The sequence below is a fragment of the Molothrus aeneus genome, chromosome 17 (assembly GCF_037042795.1).
Source record: "Molothrus aeneus isolate 106 chromosome 17, BPBGC_Maene_1.0, whole genome shotgun sequence".
Classification (NCBI taxonomy): Eukaryota; Metazoa; Chordata; class Aves; order Passeriformes; family Icteridae; genus Molothrus; species Molothrus aeneus.
In genome coordinates this window covers 3,321,350-3,344,413 of record NC_089662.1, presented here as the reverse complement: position 1 = coordinate 3,344,413, position 23,064 = coordinate 3,321,350, and the positions used below count along the sequence as shown (strand labels likewise).

Here is a 23,064-nt window from a genome sequence, read left to right as displayed (position 1 = left end):
GGCAGCCCTGCCGGCCCTGCCCGCCCGCTCCGCTCCGCTGCCCTCGCTGCAGCCCCGCTCAGCCCTCGCTGCAGGGAGCAGAGCCCGGGCCCCGCACCCGGCGCTCTCCTGCCTTGGCTGCTCCGCTCCCCGGCCCCTGGCCCGGCCCGTCCTGCCCGCTGTCCTGCGGATCCACAGCCGGGCCGGTCCCGCACCAAACCCTGCTGCTCCCGCTGCTCCGCTCCCACCCCGCCGCGCACTCGGCCCGCAGCTTCCTCAGGGTTTGCAGCTTCCTTAGTAAGACTTTACAAATACCCTGTGCCCCACCGTGAGAGAGAGAGTAAGCAGGACCCTCATTGACTCTGCTCAGCCCCTGACAGCTTTTGGAATTGTGTTACAAAAGTTGGAAACTATTGATGGCTGGTGAGGAGATGCGTGTGTGATGCTTGAGTAGCCAACAGAACCAGCCTGACATCTGCATTTTTGGATTTCAGTTATTACCAGTGAAGTTTTGGGAGTGGGATGAGTAAATTCATGTATGATGCTCAGATCCTGCAGTCACTAAACTGAGAGATTTTAGATTATTTAATTGACTCTAGAGTGCTGCCATTGGATACTTATTTTTTTCTGTCTGCTCTATCAGCTCAGATTAGCTCAGACATTTCCTGCTGTCAGGGAGGTGTCTGCTCTCTAACCCAGCCTCCTGCTCCAGTGAGAGCATCCCTAGAACAAGAACTGGAACAGAATCCTACTATTCCATTTTCCTCTCTGCTGCCCCATCCGTCAGTAACTGTGGATTCACACCTTAATTAATACAGATCCAGGCTGTGGATTTGGCAGCTGGTAATCCAGTTTCATCTGACTGGAAAACTTCCCTGGGCCAGGATCCAGCTCAGACCCCACCAGAAGTGAAGAACAAATTTTAATAAGGATGCAGAAATACAAAGTTTTCTCAAACAGAAGAATTTCCCTTCTCAATCCTCAGTCCTGTTCAGGGTTGTGCATCTCCCCTACCTGATGTTTGCTCTGAGAAAGGGCATAAAAAGCTTCAGTTTCTAAGCAAAACATTGCAAAAATAGTCTCAAATTCATTGCAAAAAGCTGGGGAAAAAAGCTCTGCTCTTTCCTTGGAAGTTCCTGGAATTAATGTACCCTGCTCAGAATAGGAGAAGTATTTTATAGAGAGCTGTGACTTGCCTTTTCTGTCTCATTTTCCCAATTGACTCTGGAGAATGAGATTTTTTCCAGAGTAATCCAGTAGCCCGGGGAGGATTTGTACATACAGATTGCTCATAATCTCTGCTCCAGGGTCAGAGAGCTGCAATGCAGCTCAGAGGAGGCTGAATCATAAAAAAATATGGCAGACATGGTAAGTATTTGGCATGTTCCATGCAACAAAAGACGAACAACAGCAACTGGGCCATTATCTTTATTTGCTAAAAATAGAGTCCCGCAAAGTTTAAAGAAAAGCATTTTATACTTGTAAACCTCTCCTCTCCCTGTTAAAGAGCCTTCAAAGATGGGCTTTGTGGCTTTGGGCTGTCGCATCCCCTTTCAAAGGCTGCCCTGCGCTCAGACAATTGAAATTCGAGACAACCTCAGCCAGAGCGGGGTGGGGGGATGAATAGCTGTGCCATGACCCTGCTGTTCTCCCTGAGCCGAGGCTGACACGAGAACGGCAGCTCTGCAGCAGGTACATCCCCGGGCAGCAGGTACAACCCCCGGGCAAACAGTCACCTTCAAACCTGGTTTCTGTATTCAATCAGTGTAAAGACCTTTACTACCCTTCAAAAACACTGATTTCTTTTAGCTTGTTTATAGATATAGATGCACATTTATGTGATACCTTTTAGAACAGTCAACCAAACTAAACAGAACCCATGGTAATACCAAGTAAACTTATAATTTTTAAAACACTGAAACAGAGTTAAAGGAATTCTAATGTTTTGAGGGACTGGAAGAAGTCATGTAGTGCTTCTCTCTAGGTGGAATCAAGATAAGAAAAAAAAATGTTTAGTGATGGATGGTCCATAATCTCCATAACCTTCGTGTCAACATAAGTACTGAGATTTTAAAAGCAAAATCTATCAACAAATACTCTGTTAACCTCATATTGCTGGAAGTCACTAGTATGCTTTTAGATGCTGCATCAGCCAATTTGTTTTCGGTGCAGACAACTTGCAACAAAAAAAGGTCTCTCTCTTCACTTGACAAATTTGATTCCTCAGAATTATCAGACAACATCCTGCTGTCAGAAATTGAAGTCAGTTCTCATCTCGCTTACACATCCCAGCTCCCCCGGCCGTGCCCGAGGGCACCAGCAGAGGCAGAGCCAGCAGGGAGGCAGCAGCTCGCTTGCCCACGGCGCTGCCCAGAGGGCATTTGATACCCTGCAGCTGCCGGTGGGTGCAGAGCTGGGCGCTGGCTGCCCCTCCACGCCTCCAAGGAGCCGCTCATCCCTCGCACACTCGCTTCCCTGGTACCCTGGAATGAGGAAAAAAACCCAAAGCTCCTTTGGGTTCTCCTTTGCATTTCCAGCTGCAGAGAAACCAGTTTAGCCCAGTCTGAGGTTTTGGGCGGCTCTGTTTTACATCAGGATATGTGGGCATCGGTGCAGAAACCAGTGCTTTCAATAGAGCAGCCCCAAAGGCACGGCAGGAGGAGATGATGTGATGCCCAGCATCAGACTCTAAAGACAGAACAATAGGGCTATTTTCATGGAAGAGAGTTCAGAGATCTCCTCGGGGAGCCAAACCTCTTGCTGGCCCATCATCCACAAGAAAAACAAGACACTCTGGAACCCTGTCTTCCTTGCGGTATAAGCACCAGCTTCAGCCAGGGAGTGACAGAAATCTGCTGTCTCTAAGGCTGTATTTCGATGCAAAACGCTGTGGTAAAGCCAGCAATCCTCCTCTCCCCCACGTGGGGCTATTGTTTGAAGTGCAGAACAATTGAAGGGTGCTCTCATGGGCTAAAGATAGAACGGCAGCTGGTGCTGTCCCTTTCCCTGTAACTGAGAATAAAACAATGCCCCAGTATTGTCTGCATTGCTGGAGCGGTGACATTGGACTCTCTGCCAAGGGAGCATCAAAAAGATCAATGAAACCCGGGTTTATTTATAAGTGGGTAGTGTCATTTCTTCCCCAAAGTAATTTCACTTCCTTGGCTTTTCCACCAGACCCTTCTGTGCCATGAAGTGGCTGTGGGTGAGATATAAATAGCTCGAGCCTGGCTGCCAGAGGGGCAGCAGGACCAGGGGTGGCAAACAGACCTGCTGTGCCAGGCTGTACCTTTGCTCCCCTGAGCTGTGCCCAAGCCTCCACAGCACCAGGGTGGGGACCAGCCATGGGTGAGGATCCCCTTCTGCCAGCAAGGAGCAGGTCCCTGCAGGGACAGCCCCAGGGCAGGGACCCAGCAGCTGCTCCCGGGCCCAGATCCCCACCAACACCAGCCCTTACTGCCTCGGGGAGCTTCTGTAATATCCTGAGTTGAGAGGGACACACTGGGCTCATCAAACCCAGCCCCAGCCCTGCCCAGACACCCCAACAGCCCCAGCCTGGGCATCCCTGGCAGCTCCTGGAGCTCTGGCAGCCTCGGGGCCGTGCCCATTCCCTGGGCAGCCTGGGCAGTGCCAGCACCCTCTGGGGAAGAACCTTTCCTTGGGATCCAGCCTGAGCCTCCCTGGCACAGCCCCAGCCATGCCCTGGGTCCTGTCCCTGGTCACAAAGCAGAGATCAGAGCCTGTCCCCCCACTGCTGCTTAGGAGGGACTTACAGACTTCTAGGGAGGGTTATTTCACTTACCAGCTGCTGGATTATGATTTTTTTTATTATGGTTTTTTTTCTGGATGTTGGATTATGGGTTTTTTCCCCATAATCCAACAACCAGCCACCAAGTGGGTGGGAACATGGACTCTGTGTGTGTGTCACACATGTGTGTGTCACACATGTGTGTGTGTGTGTCCAGCTCAGCTGCTGTGCTGGGATGCTCAGGAAAACCCTGAGCCCAAAAGCCATGGCACAGAGCCTTGTTTAGGGACAGGGGATGGTTTATAGGGGAAAGCTGCTGTCTGCAGTCCAGACTAGAGACTGGATATCTGGAACCAGACATTCACTGTGGTTTTGAACAGAAAAGCCCATCTAAGCTGATGTGCCATAGTGAGGTGAGAAGTTCTCCAGTTGTGATGTGAAGACAGGCAGGAATATTCCTCCCTCCTGGGTCTTGAGAAAGGTCCAAGCTGAGCAGATCCCATAAAGAGCTCCCACGCCTGTTGCCAGTCCACTTTAAACAATTGTCCCAGCTCCATGAGATGGACTGAGCTCTATCTCTTGTGAGGGTTGATGACCCAGAGCAGTGAGGATGCTTCCCATGGAGTGAGGGAGAAGGTGCAAGAGGGGTGGAGATAGCAGGGGGCTGGGATGGGATGGTCCCAGGAGCTGGCTGTGTGGGCTTGGTGTGTATGTGCAGGACAACACCCACCAACCCCCTCCAGAAATCTCCCAAATCTGCTCCACATCTCATAGCAGGTGAAAACTGGTGCAAAACCAGAGCAGCTGGGGCACTGCAGGGCCAGACTGCCCACAGTGTCAGAACTGCAGCCCAGCTCTGGTTCTGAGCAGCCTCTGCCCCTCCCTTGCAGCCTCCAAGGCAGCTGCTGGTCATGATTTCCAAAGGCTGCCATGTTCCAGGGTCTGTCCTGGCAGGCCAGCTGCAATTAAGGTGCTATTAAATATTCAGATGAACAGGGCAAGGTTCTCTTTACTCTCATTGTTTTGAAGTGCATTGCCAAAACCTCACTGGAGGCTCACACATTCCTGTAATTTTGCAGTGTTCAGTACAACCTTCATTCCTACAAGCTGCTTTATCCTGGCAATCCCCAAAAGAAAACCCCCAGAACCTCAAAGCTGGAAAATTCAAGGCCAACAAACAAAACCCCTCCATTTATCCCAGTCTCCAGTGACCTCAGTCTCTCCATGCCTGTGTGTGACCTTGCTTGCTAACTCTATACAATAATTCCTCATGCCATGTCTCTTCCAGGTACTTTCTCATTCCTGATACTCATTTTGGAGGCTCTCTATGTGGAGGGTCAGCCACCAACATGCCTGTGCTGCCCAGGGCAAGGAGGGAACCTCTGCAGGAGGGTGCTCGTGGCAGCAGCAGCTTTGTGTGTGTGTTCATGGAGGGCTAGAGAGACAGCACTGCCAGCCAAAGGACAGCCAGCTCAGGATGGCTCCAGCACTGTCCCCAGGGAGGGACATCCAGGCAGTACCGTGGTGGGAAGAGCTGTGAGATGAGGGGATCCAGTGCTAACCCCATCCTAAACCCCACAGGAGCACCTTACCTTTGGGATGCCAGCAGCAGCAGCATGTCCTGCTCACTTCGAGGGGGCTGTGCTGGGGCTGGTGGCTGCTGTCTCTGTCACCCTGCTGGGACAGGGCTGGGGGGGCTTTGCCTTGGAGGGGGCCTTGCATGGCCAGGCTGAGCTGGAGGGATGTGACCAGCCTGGCAGCACTGGCCTGTCACCTCCTGCAAGCAGACATTCCCACTCCATGGAAATATGCCTGAAATAGCCCCTCTGCAGATTGTCTTTATCTAATCAGCTGCCTTTGCACCCCCCTCCAGTGCATTTCAGGGAGCTGATAGTGGGGATATGTTAAGTGTGGAAACCTCTAGCAAGCTGCCCGACAGGGACAGTAATTCTCCTTCCTGCCACTTATCAGAGCCTGCTAATGGGAAACATTCCTGCTGGGGGTCAGGGAGCAGCCAGGGGATTTCTCTGGAGAGGGTGGCTGAGCCCCTGGCACCCTCCTGGCTCTCCAGGGCTGGGTAGGAGCTGGTCTGACCACAAAATGTTCCCTGAAGGGGCAGCTCTGCTGTCTGGTGCTGGTGGTGCCCTGTCCCATGGGGAGAGGCTTGTCCAGCCCTCAGGGGCTTGGCTGAGGAGCCCTCTCCTTTTCCATCATATCATGGGGCACCAACACCAAGCACAGAGCCTAGGGGAAGAGCAGAGGTGTCTCAGGGGTCAGGGGAGATGATCTCACTGCTGAGGGTGGGTGTGCAGGGCTGGGGAATCATTTGGGCACACTGTTCACTCTGGGCTGGGGCCACCTAGACAAAACTCCCCTCTGCTCAGGCTGAAGCCATGAGCTCCTCGTTGTGCCCATGGGACTTTTTGGGAGGTCCATAGGATCCTACTGCCCTGTCCCACCTGCCTGAGCAGGGCACAGCTCAGGCCTTGCCAGCTATACAAGGATGAACTCCCCACCATCCAGAAAAACCACATCACAAACACCAAACCTGCCAAAACCACCCAAACCTGGAGGAAGAACCCTTCAGCAGCTGCTGGAGTGACCAATTCACATTTCCCTTTCTACAGATCTGCCTGGCCTTTGATGGACCCTGCTGGAAGCTCTTCAAAGAGGGAGAGGAACCGGGGCGAACAGAAGGAACTGCAGGAGGAATCTCCGAAAATAAAATCTCTTTAAAGATAAGGCAGGGAGGGGGTGAGCAGAGTGTGGGGCGAGTACATGCCCTGAGAAGAATGTGTGAGGCTGGGCCAGCTGGTGGGGCTGGGCCAAGGGCTCATCCCACTGCTCGGGTGCTTGTGGCAAAGGTACTTGGCACAGGACCCACCAAAGCCTCGAGTCCCTCCAGGGAGTGGGTGGAAACTTGACCCCGAGCCCAGGACAGAGAGGCCTGGGCCACCAGGGTAACCTCAGAGGGCTCTGTGGTCCCCCAGAGCCTGTGGCTCTTCAGGTTGCTGGAACTCTGCCATCTTGGCAAGATTGAGCATGCCATGGTCAAGAGGGACCTCAGCACTGGTGTCCCTGTGGTCTCCTCTGGGGGGCTGCAGCAGATGCAATGGTGGAGTCCAGCTCTGCACCAGCTGCTCACAAATCCAGATGAGGAGCTGCACTCCTGAACACTAACCTGCTGAGGAGTGCCCACATGGCACATGGGGATGGGGCCCTGCACCCCATGTTATCCTGATGTACCCCAAGTCCTTGTTCATGCTACAGATTCCCCTCCATGGGAGCATTTCAGTTCTTGGGGGAGTCTGGCACCCTGCAAAGCACTGACATTGCTGCCACTGAAGGCAACACCAACCCATCCCTGAGCCCAGCCATCCTCCCTGCTGGGGCTCAGCCCACAGGGGATGGCTCTGCAGTCCTCCTCTGTGTTTGCAGGTTTTCTCAAACTCTTCTTTCATGTCCTTACTTGCTATACTATTGTAACTTTTTCTACCTTCAGACTTTACAGCTGTAGCTGATTCTCTGTTCTTTCTGTTTCTAAAGCCTGCTTTTCCAGCTTTCTGAAAATATTACCTTTACTATTTCCCACATTCCTCCACCCCACAAATCTCCCAGACTTCTCTCCAAAGCAGGGTGGGAGGGCAGGGACCTTTCTGTTGGGGGTACAGAGAGGATGGCACTGGGAACCCAGACTGGGGAGGTGTAGCAGCAACCCTGAGTGCTGGATGGAAAGATTGACTATGGCTGGGGCTTGCATTCAGGGCAGGTGCTGGGGCTGCAAAAATCTCTCTGCAGCCTCGGCTGTGTGCCCAGGCTGAAGCCACATGCCCAAAGCAGCCTCTGGTGCTGCTATTCTGGCTGTGACAGAGCCTGTGCCACATCCAGCCTGGCACAGCACTGCACAGCTGATCCTTAACCACTCCCTGCCTCAGTTTCCCCCACTACAGCAGCCCCAAGTTACTCTGGGGTGTAAGAGGTGCTGAATAGGGAATAAACATCAAACTCTGCAGCCACTGGCCCTGGTTCTCCAGGGTAGAAACCTCATTGCACTGTGGATGTCAGCAGCTAAGTGGCTTTTCCTTGAGCTGGCATGGCCCCAGAGTGTCCTGTTCTCATCTTGGGCAGCCCATGGTGGTGCTGCCAGGATGGAGGTGTGCTCCAGGCTGTACACATCACCTCTGGGTGCTGTCTGGCTAAAATGGTGTGCAGGAAACCCAGCAACCTCTCTGTTGAGAGATTATGAACTTGGCCTAGCCACAAAACCAGCTCCCATACCAAGGTGAGGAGTTCAGGAGCAGAACGTGGAGGATCAAGCCCCAGGGTCCTTCCCCTTCCAGACAGTGTGTCTGGGAGAAGCTAAACCAGAGCTGAGTGAGAAGTTGGGATGTTCCAGCTGGAAAAGGCAGCAGCCACACACATCCCACCAAGCAGCAGCTCTGCTGGCATGGTGGGAGGCAGGAGCAATGGGATCGAGTGCTCAGGTGCAGGAGGAACTGGCAGAGCTCTCATTCCTCAGCTCCCCACTGGAGCAGGCAGAGCAGGCTGGGAGAGCTGTGCTGCCTTCCCAAGCTGCAGGCTCTCACTCTGCCTTTGTACTCGCCTGACAATACAGGAATAAAAATAACCAGGCTGCATTTGCAGAGAGATAAAAGTGAAGTTTGCCTTTTGTGTCTGTCCGGGCAGTGGGACAGCAGCACCAATGGAGCTGTGTGGACATGACACATGGGAATTTCTGACATATCTTTTCCCACTCTGACCTTGACAGACACAATAAAAAGGGGCTTTGCAGCGTGCACAGAGCCACTCAGTCCTAGCACCAAGGTCAGTAATACAGAGCATGTCTGTGTGCACGCGTGTCCCCTGTACTAACCCGCTTCACCCTGGCAGGGTGGCTGATCCCAGAGGACAAGGGCTGGCTCTGCTGCCACAGGGGAGGGTGGGACAGACCTGGATCATGAGCATTTTTGCTGAGGATTGTGTGTTTTGCCAAGTTGTGGCTCCATCCGTGATGGCTGTGGCGTTCCAGAGCTTTTCAGGATGGCACTGCATTAGATGGATATTAAGAAGCACAGTCATAAAAGTGCTTTTCCAAGCAGCTGCCACAGCAGCCTTCTAGAAGGGTCTTCCCAGGGATAATACACCCAGCCTTGCTTTTATCTTGCTGCAGTATCACTCAGCAGAACAGCCCTGGGTCTCTGTGCAGGGCACCAGCGAGTCTGTAGAGCTGGGATGAGTTTTAGCTGAGCTTATCAAGGAAAGGGCTGTTATTGACAATCTCACCTAAAGTGGGAATGTGGATTTTGACAGCAAAGTGATTCCAGCTCACCCAGCTGGGACTTCCAATGGGGGGATGACAGCATCAGAAGGGAAAGTATCATTAATTGTCTCATTAATGTAATTTTTATCAGCTAGCATTGTTGTCCCTGTCTTCTCTCACTCCCTAAAATCAAAATCTTGTTTGGTGACCGTGTCACTCGTGGTTCTCAACCCATCAGTGGGCACCTTCCCCATGCACTGACCCGTTGTCCTTCCCTCCTTTCAGTGCTCAGGTGTCTTTCACTCTTCCTCTGCTGCTGCCAAGTCTCCCTCAGATCGACAGGATGTCTCTGCTGGACATGAGCGAGTTTGGGGAGGCTGCTCCGTACCTCCGGAAAAGCTACACGGAGCAGCTGAAGCTTCAGACCATGCCGTTCGATGGTAAGAGAGAGCCCCGGGCTGCCGAGCCCACCCGGGTGTGTCCCCGAGCACAGCCCAGCCCGGGTGTATCCCTGAGCCCAGCCCGGGTGTGTCCCCGAGCCCAGCCCGGGTGTGTCCCCGAGCCCAGCCCGGTGTGTCCCCGAGCCCAGCCCGGTGTGTCCTCGAGCCCAGCCCGGGTGTATCCCTGAGCCCAGCCCGGGTGTGTCCCCGAGCACAGCCCAGCCCAGGTGTGTCCCTGAGCCCAGCCTGGGTGTATCCCCGAGCCCGGGTGTATCCCCGAGCCCAGCCCAGGTGTGTCCCCGAGCCCAGCCCAGGTGTGTCCCTGAGCCCAGCCCGGGTGTATCCCTGAGCCCAGCCTGGGTGTGTCCCCGAGCCCACCCGGGTGTGTCCCCGAGCACAGCCCAGGTGTGTCCCCCAGCCCAGCCCGGGTGTATCCCCGAGCCCAGCCCAGCCCAGGTGTGTCCCTGAGCCCAGCCCAGCCCAGGTGTGTCCCTGAGCCCAGCCCAGGTGTGTCCCCGAGCCTGCCCTGCTGCCGTGGCTCTCTCCGGAGTCATCCCTGCCCCTCTCCCTGTGCTGCTCCTCAAGGCATCACAGGCACTGCAGAATTCCTTCCCCCAGCACCCTGGAGGACTCAAGTGAGAAAAGCAGGCTTTTGACTTTCCCCTGGTTTGATGAGGTGTGTGGGGAGGTGATCCTCCATCTCCCCCGACCCTGAGGGGCAGGAGTGCTGGGGGACTGGTATCAAAGCCTTCTGCAGCTCTTTCAGTTTGGAGGTGTCCTCTCTGTCCCAGCCACCCTGCTCTTCCATGGCTTGGGATCCAGGGCCCAACTTGTTCCCTGCAGTTTGGCAGAAGAGAAGGGTTTTGCTTCCTCACACTGTCCTCTTCTCATGACAGTCTGAGTGCAGGCACACATGAGGCAGCAGATTTCTGTCAGGCTAGAAGCTGACCCCATCAAAGTAAAAAACTGCCAAACACAAAAAAGGCAAAGAAATCCCAGCTCCTATGACCAAGAACATAGGAAGGAATAATCACTGTCCTTCCACATTATCAAACTGCATTTATGTGGCTTTCCATTGACAATTTCACATGGTCTCCTACATAACAACCTGTATTATGTTCCTTTCCTTTCCCCTTTCCTTTCCTTTCCTTTCCCCATGCCTCCTCCAGGAAAGAAGCGAGCTTGGATCCCAGATGAGAAAGAAGCCTATATCGAAGTGGAAATAAAAGAAAGCTCTGGTGGCAAAGTCACTGTGGAAACCAAAGATAAGGAAGTAAGCAAATACCTTTCCTTTTCCAAGGGAGAGCAAGTGTGTGTGGAGGGGGATACGTGTGACAGGATCACGTCTGAAGCCATGAGCTCTTGCTGATAACCCCGATCAGTCGTGCCCCGGGGGGACACACACGGCAGTGTCAGCACACGTAGGCCAGTTCCTTGCCAAGAGTGGCACCAGTTCAGCATCTCCCACCGAGGGGTTGCTGTCACAGCCCTGTGGGACACACCGAGAGCACGGTGGGGCTGGCCAGCACAGCTCCTGCATGGGGGAGCAGCCCCAGCACAGCCCTTTGTGATGCTGAACCAGTGCCCGGCTCATCCCAGAGCCTGGAACAGGTAAGGGGCCAGCTGGCCAATTCCTGCTCCTTTTAGCCCAGATTTGCAGTGGGGTGAGCTGTTGGGAGGACAGGTAAGGGGCCAGCTGGCCAATTCCTGCTCCTTTCAGCCCAGATTTGCGGTGGGGTGAGCTGTTGGGAGGACAGGTAAGGGGCCAGCTGGCCAATTCCTGCTCCTTTTAGCCCAGATTTGCGGTGGGGTGAGCTGTTGGGAGGACAGGTAAGGGGCCAGCTGGCCAATTCCTGCTCCTTTTAGCCCAGATTTGCAGTGGGGTGAGCTGTTGGGAGGACAGGTAAGGGGCCAGCTGGCCAATTCCTGCTCCTTTTAGCCCAGATTTGCGGTGGGGTGAGCTGTTGGGAGGACAGGCTATGACGGGCGGAGAGGCTCCAGCTTTCCGCGGCAAAGCAAGCAAGGACCAGCTGGTATTTGTCAAGATAATATCCAGTGCAATTAGCTGCAAATGAGCTTAATTAATCTTCCTTTCTTCACTATGGAAGTCTCATGACCCTGCAACTTCACTGCAGAGCACACTGGTAGGAAAGTGGGGGAAAAGAACAAGGACCTCAACCGGCAGTAGATGATAGACTTTATTCTTTCTATTTCTTCTCTAGTCAGAATAGCACTAAGAAGAGTTTGTGCCTGCTAAATGTGAAAAAAGAGATATATAATTGTTTTTGAAAAGTGTCAAGGCTTTGAAAATATTTTTGTCAGAATTTTGGAAAGCAAGTAAAGAGATTTGCTCTCTCCAAAGTGAAATTTGTCATAGAGGAGTTATAAATTTTAGAAGTTTCTTCAGATGTTTAGAACACCTTCCAATTCTGAGAACAGAGCAGTTTCTAAACCCTTTTTTGCTGTTTCCTCTTGAAACTGTCTTTTTATTGATTTGTCATGGATTTACAAAATCAAAAACTATATCAGCTTTCCCTGGATAAGCATTTCCAGCAGAAAGTTTTGAAACATAAAGCCCTCCCTTATCCTTCTGTGTACCCTCCTGCTTTTAACACCTGGTGCCTTTTAACACCACGTGCTTCACCTTCACCCATAGAAAAGATAAACCTCTGAAAGATTTAATTTAGTCTTTATTAACAAGACCATTTGCTAAATCCAGCTTCTCCATCCAGGCCAGATAGGTAATGTGATATTTTCCCCGTGCTTGGTCTCATGGGATTAAATAAATCCAGTTTTAAGTGATGGAGTACAGGCTTCAGCTGTTTGCCCAAATAACCAGCGATGTCTTTGGAGCAAAGGACAGCACTGTCATGGGCTTTTAGGCTGGGAAGGAGAACAGAGGAGATGGGAGTGTCAAGCACATTTTGGGGGAATAACCTGGACCCCTCTGTCAGGCTCAGCAACAACCTGAGCTCAGGCTCAACCCTCTCCCTGAGGAGGGAACAAGCTGGGTGTGCTTGTCCCAGCTGGGCTTTGTGGCTGGGTGCTGCTGGGGCTGTCCTGGGCCTGCCACCCAGAACACTGGGCAGCCCTGCCAGGATGACAGCAGGCACAGGCCCCAAGGCTGTCCCCAGCACAGCACTGTCAGGGTTTTGTCCCCACCTGGCAGGTTTAGGGCAGAGGGTGCTCGGTGAGGACTGGGGTCCCTCTGACGCGTCCCCCTCCTCTGACAGACACGTGTGGTGAAGGAGGACGAGGTGCAGCCCATGAACCCGCCCAAGTTTGACATGATTGAGGACATGGCCATGCTGACACACCTCAACGAGGCCTCTGTGCTCTACAACCTGAAGCGCCGCTACTCCCACTGGATGATCTACGTAAGCCCACAGCACCCATGGGGTGGGGTGGGGAGGTCAGGGAGCATTGGGACACCCGTCATCTACCCGTGTTCCCCCTGCAGACCTACTCGGGGCTCTTCTGTGTCACCATCAACCCCTACAAGTGGCTGCCGGTGTACACGGCGCCCGTGGTGGCAGCCTACAAGGGCAAGCGGCGTTCGGAGGCACCTCCGCACATCTACTCCATCGCCGACAACGCCTACAACGACATGCTCCGCAGTAAGCCCTGCCTGGGGGACCCCATCCCGGCCAGCCCGGGCTCCTGGCACTCGGCAGCGCTGCCCTAACACCGGCTCCTTCTCTTGCAGACCGTGAAAACCAGTCCATGCTCATCACGTAAGTGTCCCTGCGTCTCCTCGCCCTGCCCCGAGACCCTCCGTGCTGTGCTCTGTGCCCTGTGCCCGGAGCAGCCCCCCCGGCAGTGTCCCCTCCCCATGCCGGCAGCTGTCACCCTTGCCCCGCCACCGTGCCAGGTGACAAAGCCCCGCGCGGGCCGGGCTCCCCCGCACCCCGACAGCTGCGGGAGCGCCCCGAGCCCCGGCACCCTCCGGGGGAAAGCAGAGATGGAGGCCAAGGCCGCAGCGAGACGGTGGCCGGAGGGAGAAGGGTGATGTGGGAGGGTGGAGGCCAGGTTGATTTCAAGTGACATCTAGATAAGGGCTATATAAAGGACTCTAAAGGACCCTCCGCCGCTGCCAGGAGCCAGGGACATTTTTAGCCTCGGCCATGGCCTAATTAGGAAAGGCAGGGGCTGCGGAGAGATGCTTGGCGAGTGTCCGGTGGCGGCCCCGCTCCCCGCGGCTCTTTGTGCTCCGGGATTACAATGGCACAGCAGCACTAACTATAGGGATGAGCTCAGCCCCCGGCAGCGGGCACCCTGCACCCCGGCACCGTGCCCCTGCTGCCATCCCCACCGTGCCCCAGCGAGGCCGGCCGTGCTCAGAGCCCCCGGGCTGATCCCGGACAGCTGCAGCCCCCGGGCCCGCAGCTGAGCCCTGCCGGGACACACGGACAGCCCGGAGCTGCTGTGGCCCCCAAGGGACACACGGACAGCCCGGAGCTGCTGTGGCTCCCAAGGGACACACGGACAGCCCGGAGCTGCTGTGGCTCCCAAGGGACACACGTACAGCCCGGAGCTGCTGTGGCTCCCAAGGGACACACGGAGAGCCCGGAGCTGCTGTGGCTCCCAAGGGACACAGGGACAGCCCGGAGCTGCTGTGGCTCCCAAGGGACACAGGGACAGCCCGGAGCTGGTGCGGCTCCCAAGGGACACAGGGACAGCCCGGAGCTGCTGTGGCTCCCAAGGGACACACGGACAGCCCGGAGCTGCTGTGGCTCCGAGGGCAAACCCCAAACACAAGCACCCCTGTGGGCTGGGGGGTGAGCGAGAGCTGCAGCCTCGCCATCCTCCGAGGCTTGGCTTGTCTGGGATGGTTGTGCCTGTTCTTTGCCTCATGCCCTTATCTGTGTATTTCTGTTACTCTAAGTGGAGAATTTGTGCCTGTTCTTTGCCTCATGCCCTTATCTGTGTATTTCTGTCACTCTAAGCGGAGAATCTGGTGCTGGTAAGACTGTAAACACCAAGCGGGTCATTCAGTACTTTGCCATTGTCGCAGCCTTGGGCGACACACCGGGCAAGAAATTAGTAAGATCTTCTTTTCAAACAAGTTCTTGTTGTTTTCTTCCTTTTTTTTTTTTTTTAAATTTTTTTTTCCCCGCCTTCCCCATTCTTCTTACTTTTTCTTCCTCAACTTTTTGCATTTTGGTCTGACCCACCCAGGGCTTGGCTTTTCCCTGACTTTTGAACAAGCAAGGCTTGAAATTATTCTGCTCAAGGGGAAATGGATTTTTTTTTTTTTTATGTGGCTGCTCAATCCATGCAGCCTGGAAGAGGTGCTTCAGTTGTTCTCTTTCTCTTCTCTTCCTCTTTCAACACCCCAGTGATCCTCTTAAGGAACACTAAAGGGATGAAGTAAACCTTCCATTTCTCACCTTGCCTCTTTTAAGCCTTGCTTTTCAGCATTTTCTCCTTTTTTTCCCCTCCTTTTGTTGATTTTGACCCTTTTCTACCTCGTGCTTTTCTTGCTCTTGTTTTGAATCTTGCTTTTCTTTGATGCTGGTTATTTTTGAGCTGCCCTTGCAATTGCTTATTTCTTCTGGATACTTTGAGGCTCCAGCCTGCTTTCCCCTCGAGGAAGCAAACTGGTTGCTTTAGGTATCAGACAAGCAATACTTCAGCATTATTTTCTTTCCTCTTCTTCAAGTTTGAATTTAACAGTTCTTGCTTTTTGATGCATTTCTTTATTTTCTTGAGCTAATCTATTTAACAACTTTTTTGCCTCTCCTATAAAGTTTAATCCTCCGAGTTTGTTTTTTTTTTTTCTCTTGGACTTTTTTTTTGGCACTAAATGGTCATGCCCTGCTTTTCTGACCATGCTTCTTGTGGTTCTTTCCTGGCTTTTCTGGATTTCTAAAGATAATTTTCTCTCCTTTCTCTAGGCAGCTCTTGCCACTAAAACTGGGGTAAGTGTTGTGGTCTCTTTAATGCTGAGGACAGAGTTCTGCTGCACCACAGATCTGTGATGGGGTGATGTGTGGGGCCTCCTCCTTAGGTCTGGGAGCAGCACCTGGGCAGTGTTTATTTCTCCTCTTGGCTTTGTATCTGCCTCCTTCCCACAGCTGGAAGCTTTGCTGTTTCATCTCTTTCTGCCTTTCTGACTCCAGCCTCTCCTTCAAGGGATAATTACTCTGGATAGAAACATTCATTTCTATCCAGAGCTGATGTCCTTGCCTGGGGGACATTTCTGAGGTGTTTGCTCCAAGGAAACCCAGCAAAGGTTCAGCCCCCGGGGCTCCCAACGCCTCAAGGGCTCAGTCACACATCCTTGGTTTCTCTGAGCCTTCAGCTGGTGCACACCCTTGCCTGGGGATGTTCATCATCACATGAGTGCCCACTGGGACAAACAGGGTGAGGCAGCTCAGGGGCTGAACCTGTGGGTCTTGGGGCTGCCCAGACCAGGCTGAATTTAGAGATAAGAGCTCAAGGGATACTCAGGTGTGTTGGTAACTGTGATGCACAGCTGCTCCCTGTCTCCTTTGCCCTTCATACAGCTGGAGCTGCAGAGGTGGGGAGCAGTTGTGGTTCCAGCATTGGAAAGAGGGTGGCTCTGAGTGGGCAGAGCCCAGAGCTGGTGTTCCCCACCTGAGGAAAGCCCTGTGGATTGGAATGTGTCAGAGTATGGGCAAAGCTCTCATGAAAAGTCCTGCAGGTGTCTGTGCCACCAAACTCTGTAGCAGGTGTCAAACCCCACCCTCCTTCTTGTGGTGTAGCAGTCTCTTGCTCCTCTCCTCAAATCCTTCTCCTGCTTTACCTGCATTAGGCAGAGGGTGTCTCTTTATCTTTGAGCAGAGAAACACACACAGGAAAACAAGGTTAGGAGAGGATTCATCTTGGGGCTTGCTCAGGAGAGCCCCAGTATTCCCAGCAGATCATTCCAGCTGGCACTTGTGGTGTATTCCCATCACACTGGGACCCTGCAATGCTGTCGGTGTAGGGACCTTGTTTCACAAAGTGCTGTTTATGTGAGCTCTCCTAGACTTTGGTTTGGAGGAAATGCCTGATGCCAGAGAGCCTGAAATGATTCAGCCTGTTGTGACAACACGAGCTTGCTCTTGGTTTACATAGTGTAGCTCCTAAGAAAGGGGGCAAGGACTGCTGTGTGCAGAGGGGACAGCAGCCTGGGGCTGGTGCCAGCTCTGTGGCCCTCTCCTCACCAGTTTGGGTGAGGAGAAGGCCGCAGAGGGCACTGCTGCAAACCCCAGCTGTGCTGATAAATGGAGATGCCTCGGGGGCAGCAGGTCCCAGGCACAGCTGAGGAGAGCAGCAAGCAGCCCCTGGCACTGCTCCTGCTCTTGGTGACAGGCCCCCTCTGGTGACAGGCCCCCTCTGGCTGTGTGACACACCCTTTGCTTTTGTTCCCCAGGGCACCCTCGAGGATCAAATCATCGAGGCTAACCCAGCCATGGAGGCTTTTGGCAATGCCAAAACCATAAGAAACGACAACTCCTCGCGTTTTGTGAGTGGGGCAGGGAGCTGTGGCTGCTGGCTGGGCTGCATGCACAGTGGGTGGCACTGTGGCCTTGTGCCCTGGGAGCCACAGGCACGTGGCAGGGAGCAGGGGCTGCTTCCCAGTGGCACTGGACCACCAGAGTTTTTCTGGTTTTTCAGGGCAGCAAATGGTGGCCAGCACGAATGGCCCTGGTGTCACAGCCTGTGACATCCCAAGGCTCAGAGGGACACTGAGCACAGCCTGGGGTGCTCTGGGACAGACAAGTGTGTCCCTTCCAGGAAGCAGCACCGTTTTTGCTGAGCCCAGCCTGGCTCTGCTGTGCCTGGAGGGCAGGGAGGCACTGCTGGGGGAGACCCTGAGCCCAGCACGGAGCAGGGGCTGCAGGCAGGCTCTGTGTCACAGAATGGTTCAGTGGTAAGAATAGACCTGAGGACAGGGGTTTATCTGCTGTCAGTGAAATTTCTGCCTGCCTGGTATTTAAACCCTTGGGCAATGCTCTTTGAGCTTCTTCACATTACAAAGCAGAGAGCTTCACCCCTTTAGAGAGTTCAGTAAATTGCCTGGCATCAGCAGAAGCTCAAGAAGTGGGAAATGAATTCAGTTTCTAGGGGCTGTTCAGAGCTGTAGCTCTGAAGGCAAGCCCAGCACTTACCTCCTGTGGGTGTTTTCAGGGCAAGTTCATCCGGATCCACTTTGGTCCCTCAGGGAAATTGGCCTCTGCAGACATTGACATCTGTGAGTAGCTGCCCTGGGGAGGGAATTCATCCCACCAATTTGTGCTCAGCTCTGGGAAGGGACAAGCCCTGCTCTGATCCCTCTGCTCTACTTCATTCTAGATCTTCTGGAAAAATCCAGAGTGATTTTCCAGCAACCCAAAGAGCGGAGCTACCACATCTTCTACCAGATCCTGTCTGGGAAGAAACCAGAGCTGCAAGGTAAGGCAGCCAAAGGTGCAGCACAGCCCTTAGAGCAGGATGGCCTGAAAGCAGCCTCAGAGTGCTCTGTTGTCAGCCTTGGGGTCCACAGGAATGAGCAGACCCAGCTCACCATGCAGGTTCTGCCCTTGGATGCTTTGCTAGCGGTGCAGGATCATGGGAGTGGTGGAATTTAGGGTGGAAGGGATTTCAAGGGGCCATCTAGCCCAGCCTCCATTGTCCTCACAGGCTGAGAAGCCAGACTAAAGCCCTTTCTGCCACTGTGTAGGAGCAGAGGTCACTCAGGGTCTATCTGCAAGGTGGGATTGTGCTTTGCAAAGCTGCCTTGCACAGAGTCCTCATGGGGCTGTGGGTACAGCACTGACCTCAGCGTGTGCAGGCTGCACATTTACTCATTTTGGGATGGAGGGAAGTGTTGTGCAGCCTCCTCAGCCAGTGAGATGACCTATTCCAGGTGAGCTGGGACACAGCTGCCCAGCTCTCTCTGGGCACTGGTGTAGATGTGATCCTCAGGACAGCTCCACCTGATCTGAGTTTGTGCTGGGGCAGCTCTGAGCAGCCTCCTGGTGCCACATCCCACTCAGGAAGCCTTTCCCCACGCAGAAGGATGGCTGGCACAGCCCCTGGGGTGGTCAGCTCTTGGCTGAGGGCTCCTGAGCTTGGTGCTGAACAGCACCTTATTAGGCAGGTCTGAGGGAGCAGTAATCTTATCTGGAGTCACAAGGGCATGGTGGCCACTTCTAAATCAGTCTGCAGCCAGGCCGTGTCCCAAGATAGCAAGCAGGAGGCAAGCACAGAAGAGGTGGACCCACGTGTGGACCTGCTTGTGCTGGAAGAGGCTGTTCCTCCCCCAGCTGGTGAGGCTGGGGAAGCCTTCCTGCTCCATCTGTGTGCAGGGCTGTCCCTCTGTCCAGGCACGTCCCTGCCAGGCTGGCCTCACCCTCTGCATGTCCTCCCCTTGCAGATATGCTGCTGCTGTCCCTCAACCCCTACGACTACCACTTCTGCTCCCAGGGGGTGACAACGGTGGACAACCTGGATGACGGCGAGGAGCTCATGGCCACTGATGTATGTGCACAGCCCTGGGCCTGGGGAGGGCACAGCCTTCCTCTGGGCAGCTCTGGGGCTGTGCTCTGCCTTCCCTCTTGAAATCAGTTGGGATTTCCCTCTGTGTGTCCCTGTTTAAATCCGTTGGGATTTCCCTATGGATCATTGGTGGCTGTTGGGAGCCTCCAGGAAGGGGCAGAGCGACTCTGATCTGCACCAACAGCCTCATCCAGGCAGGGAAGGGAGAGTCATTCCCTGCATCAGGAAGGGCCTGAGGCACATGGGCACTTCCCATAGTGCCCATAAAAAAGAAGATCCTAGAATCATTACATTTGGAAAAGACCCCCAAGACCATAGAGTCCAACCTGATTTATCCCCACCCTGACACCCAGCCCAGAGCACTGAGTGCCATGTCCAGCCCTTCCTTGGACACCTCCAGGGATGGGGACTCCAGCCCTGCCCTGGACAGCCTCTGCCAATGCCTGACAACTCTTTCTGTGAGGAAATTCCTCCTGATGTCCAACCCGAACCAGCTTGAGGCCGTTCCCTCCCAGTCCTGTCCCTGTTCCCTGGGAGCAGAGCTTGACCCCCCTGGCTGCCCCCTCCTGTCAGGGAGCTGTAGAGATCAGTCAGGTCTCCTCCTGAGCCCTCAGCTTGGAGCACCTCCTCCTTGTGGATGCTGAGCCAGTCGTTTGCCTTTCAAATGGGTCTTGTGGGAGCTGGAGCCACATTCAAACGCCATGGACAGGATTCCTTGGTTAGGTGCCCAGCAGAGAGGGCACCCTGCCCAGCCCCAGGACAGGGAGGGTACCTTAGGAGACAGTGGGAGGAGGAACCAACCCTCACCTCAGCGTGGTGAATTTGTTCTGTCTCTACTGCTTTGTGTCTCCTCAGCATGCCATGGACATCCTGGGCTTCAGCAGCGATGAGAAATACGGCTCCTATAAAATAGTGGGGGCCATCATGCACTTTGGGAACATGAAATTCAAGCAAAAGCAGCGGGAAGAGCAGGCAGAGGCTGATGGCACTGAAAGTGAGTGGGGCTCTGGGCTCCAGTGCAGGAGCAATGGGGGTAGGACGGTCAGGACAGACGGACACGAGAGATCTCTGCAGCCAGGGCTGGAACTTGGGGGTTATTGCAAAGGGCCTGGGGGCAGGGCCCTGCTGGGAGCTGCCACAGCTCAGAGCAGGCCTGAGAGAAGTGAAAAGGGTGGGAAAGAGAAAGAAGGCCAGAGAGTGGTGAAGAGGATGAGAGAGCGAGGAAGAGTAAAAGAGAGTGAGGTTCCCATTACAATACCATAAATCTTCTGTGTTGAATATTCTCATTCTCACTAACCAATCTAGTACAAGATACAAATCCTACAGCATTTACATACAGCCTATAAGAATCACTACATCACCATCCTGTGTTACATTTTAAACCCTACAAACTCCTCTTTGGGCCCCTTCTGCCCAGCCAGTGGGGTCTGCTCTGAGCCTTGGGCCTGTCTGCAAGCAGAGGGTGTTGTTCCATCAAAAGGGGATCACCTTCAGCTGGCCACACCATTGTTTTCCTGTTGTTCAGTAACTGAGGGATCTCAAAGCTGCTTTCATTTCAATCTCACTTATAGTTTCTATATTCTCAAAATCTTTTGCCAGACAATCATATTGATAAGGCTTTCCTGTTTCATCTTCCCCAACACTCCAGAGCTGCCCAGACTGGGGTAACTCCCCCTGCCTGGCCTGTGGAGGTCAGGGACCCTGATCCCCTGATCCCTCACTGACTTAGGCCCTGTGGGGGTGCTCCAAGGGCTTGGCCTTGAGCAGGAATATTTGGGACAATCTCTCTGCAAGGTGGCCTCATCTGCATCAGACTTGTCTCAGCAGCATCCCAGGGTGTCACAGCCCTGCTGGGCTTCATCTTGTGCAGTCTCCTCCTGCTCTTCACCTCCTGCACTTCATTGGACAGCATTCCAGCCAGGCTGGGAGCAGGACCTGCTCAGCTCACAGCCTCCTGAAGAGCTGTTAGAGTAGGACACAATCACTGTCCAACACTTTCCCTGGTTTGTTGCTCAGCAAAATCCAGTGCAATGCACAGATCTAAGAACAGACAGAGTGCAGAGCAAACCTGAAGGGAAAGGGTGACTTTCCAGCACGTGGGAGAGTGAGAAGGGGGAGCTCTGGCACGTACTCTGAAGGTTGCAGCAGGGATCCAGCAGAAATGATCACCTGGATCAGTCTTTGTCACGTTAACATTCATGAAGGAAAAGTTCTCTGTGCCTCAGGAGTGGCAACACAGCCTTTAGCTGCTACCTGGTCATTAATGAAGGTTTTGATAAGGCACTGATTTCCCTGCAGAGGTGATTTGCTAGCTACAATCTGCTATCAGGAGTTTATGAAAGACAATCACCTCTCTTCTGGTCAATTCAAATCTGCTGTGTGGAAATTCAAACCTCCACTGGAAAATGCATAGAGAATCCCAGATCAATAAGGCTAAAACCTGATAAGCACCTGATAAGGTGCAGCAGGCCTCCAAACAGTAACTTCTCAGTCAGAAAGTTAAACTTTAAAGCATCATAGACTATTCAAGATGGAAAATCACATTAGACACTGGAGGAGGTGGAAAAAACAGTGTGGTTAGCACTGATCATCATAGGAGCAGGTCATTTTTTATTTTGGTTCCTTTCCCCCTTCCCAGACCCTCCTTGCAGGCTCCTCATGCCTTTGTGCTGCCTTCCAGGTGCTGACAAAGCTGCCTATCTCATGGGAATCAGCTCAGCTGAACTCATCAAGGGGCTGCTCCATCCTCGTGTCAAAGTGGGCAATGAGTACGTGACCAAAGGGCAGAACGTGGAGCAGGTGAGTGACAGGACAGCAGGACACTGGGCTGCCACTGGTGCTTCAGTTCACTGTCTTGGGTGTAGGAGGAGATCCAGAGCAGCAGGAGAAGGTGAATCCACAGTTCTTGGCTTTTAAGAGCAGGGGAAATGGGTGGCAGAGCTGGCTGAGAGCTTTGCACAGTAACCAAGGCTGGAGATTGAATCTGGTGTCTTTGAAATGCAGGTTGGATCCCAGCCAGAGCAGGTCCAGGTTCTGTGGATCTGCTTCAGAGACAGTCACACTCTTGAGAAGAGTTCATCCCTGAAAATTAGAAAACTCTGGATATCTAAACACTCATCTGAGTTGATCTTGTAGAAGACTCAAATGCTCCAAACACGTGTCTTGTCAGATTCCAGCCACACCCCAGCTGGGAACCCAGACCTGGCCTGAATAGTGCAAGCCAGTCCTTGAGCAAAGTTCAGGAGGAACTTAGCAGCTGGTGTCCTATCCAAAGTGGGCTGTAGGCACAAGGCTTCTGAATATGTCATTTTAAACTGAATTTATATCCTAAGACCTTGGAGGCAAGATAGGCCTGGTAGGCAGGAACACACTTGTGTGGAATGCAAAACAATTTTGGAGCTTGTGCTATAAGCATAAACTCCTTGGATGTGTCTGTCCATCCTTTGTGGGCCAGGAGGAGCTCTCTGTCAGCCTGTGGCTCCTGCAGGAGCAGGGAGAAGCTCACTTGTGGTGGTTTGCACAGGGGTCCAGGATGAGGGAAGAGACGAGAATGTTGACTCCATGTTTCAGAAGGCTGATTCATTATTTTATGATATATATTATAGTAAAACTATACTAAAAGAATAGAAGAAGGCATTTCATCAGAAGGCTAGTAATGAATAGAAAAGAATGCAATGATAATAAAATCTTGTGACTGACCAGAGAGTCTGAGCCAGCTGACTGTGATTGGCCATTAATTATAAACAATCACAGGAGACCAATCCCAGATCCACCTGTTGCATTCCACAGCAGCAGATAATCATTGTTTACATTTAAGGAAAGGATTTTTCATAAACCATGTGTGCTCTGGGCTTTGCTTTGCAGGTGCTGTACGCTGTGGGGGCCCTGGCTAAAGCCACCTACGACCGCATGTTCAAGTGGCTGGTGGCCCGCATCAACAAGACCCTGGACACCAAGCTGGCCAGGCAGTTCTTCATTGGGGTGCTGGACATTGCAGGCTTTGAGATCTTTGATGTGAGTTCTGCAGGCCCCTGCAGTGGGTTCAGGAAGTTCAGTCCCCTAGGGTTTGAGAGCTCCTCTAAGAAGGTGCTGGCCTTGATGAGAAGAGGGGCTCTTGTCTGGATTGATGTATCTGGAGCGAGCAGGAA

The 23,064-nt window shown here is 53.3% G+C and overlaps 1 protein-coding gene across 1 annotated transcript in view; it reads left to right on the top strand.

Annotated features, from left to right (window-relative positions):
- Positions 1-9,330: 9,330 nt before the first annotated feature.
- Positions 9,331-23,064, top strand: part of MYH7B (myosin heavy chain 7B) — a 33,208-nt gene continuing 19,474 nt past the window's right edge. The window contains exons 1-14 of the mRNA XM_066561692.1: positions 9,331-9,427; positions 10,597-10,700; positions 12,661-12,804; positions 12,888-13,044; positions 13,134-13,161; positions 14,374-14,470; positions 15,325-15,348; positions 16,809-16,901; positions 17,567-17,630; positions 17,732-17,830; positions 18,795-18,898; positions 19,772-19,910; positions 21,597-21,715; positions 22,781-22,930. Of these exons, the coding sequence (XP_066417789.1) occupies positions 9,331-9,427; positions 10,597-10,700; positions 12,661-12,804; positions 12,888-13,044; positions 13,134-13,161; positions 14,374-14,470; positions 15,325-15,348; positions 16,809-16,901; positions 17,567-17,630; positions 17,732-17,830; positions 18,795-18,898; positions 19,772-19,910; positions 21,597-21,715; positions 22,781-22,930 (1,419 nt within the window). The remainder of the gene's footprint in view (positions 9,428-10,596; positions 10,701-12,660; positions 12,805-12,887; positions 13,045-13,133; positions 13,162-14,373; positions 14,471-15,324; positions 15,349-16,808; positions 16,902-17,566; positions 17,631-17,731; positions 17,831-18,794; positions 18,899-19,771; positions 19,911-21,596; positions 21,716-22,780; positions 22,931-23,064) is intronic.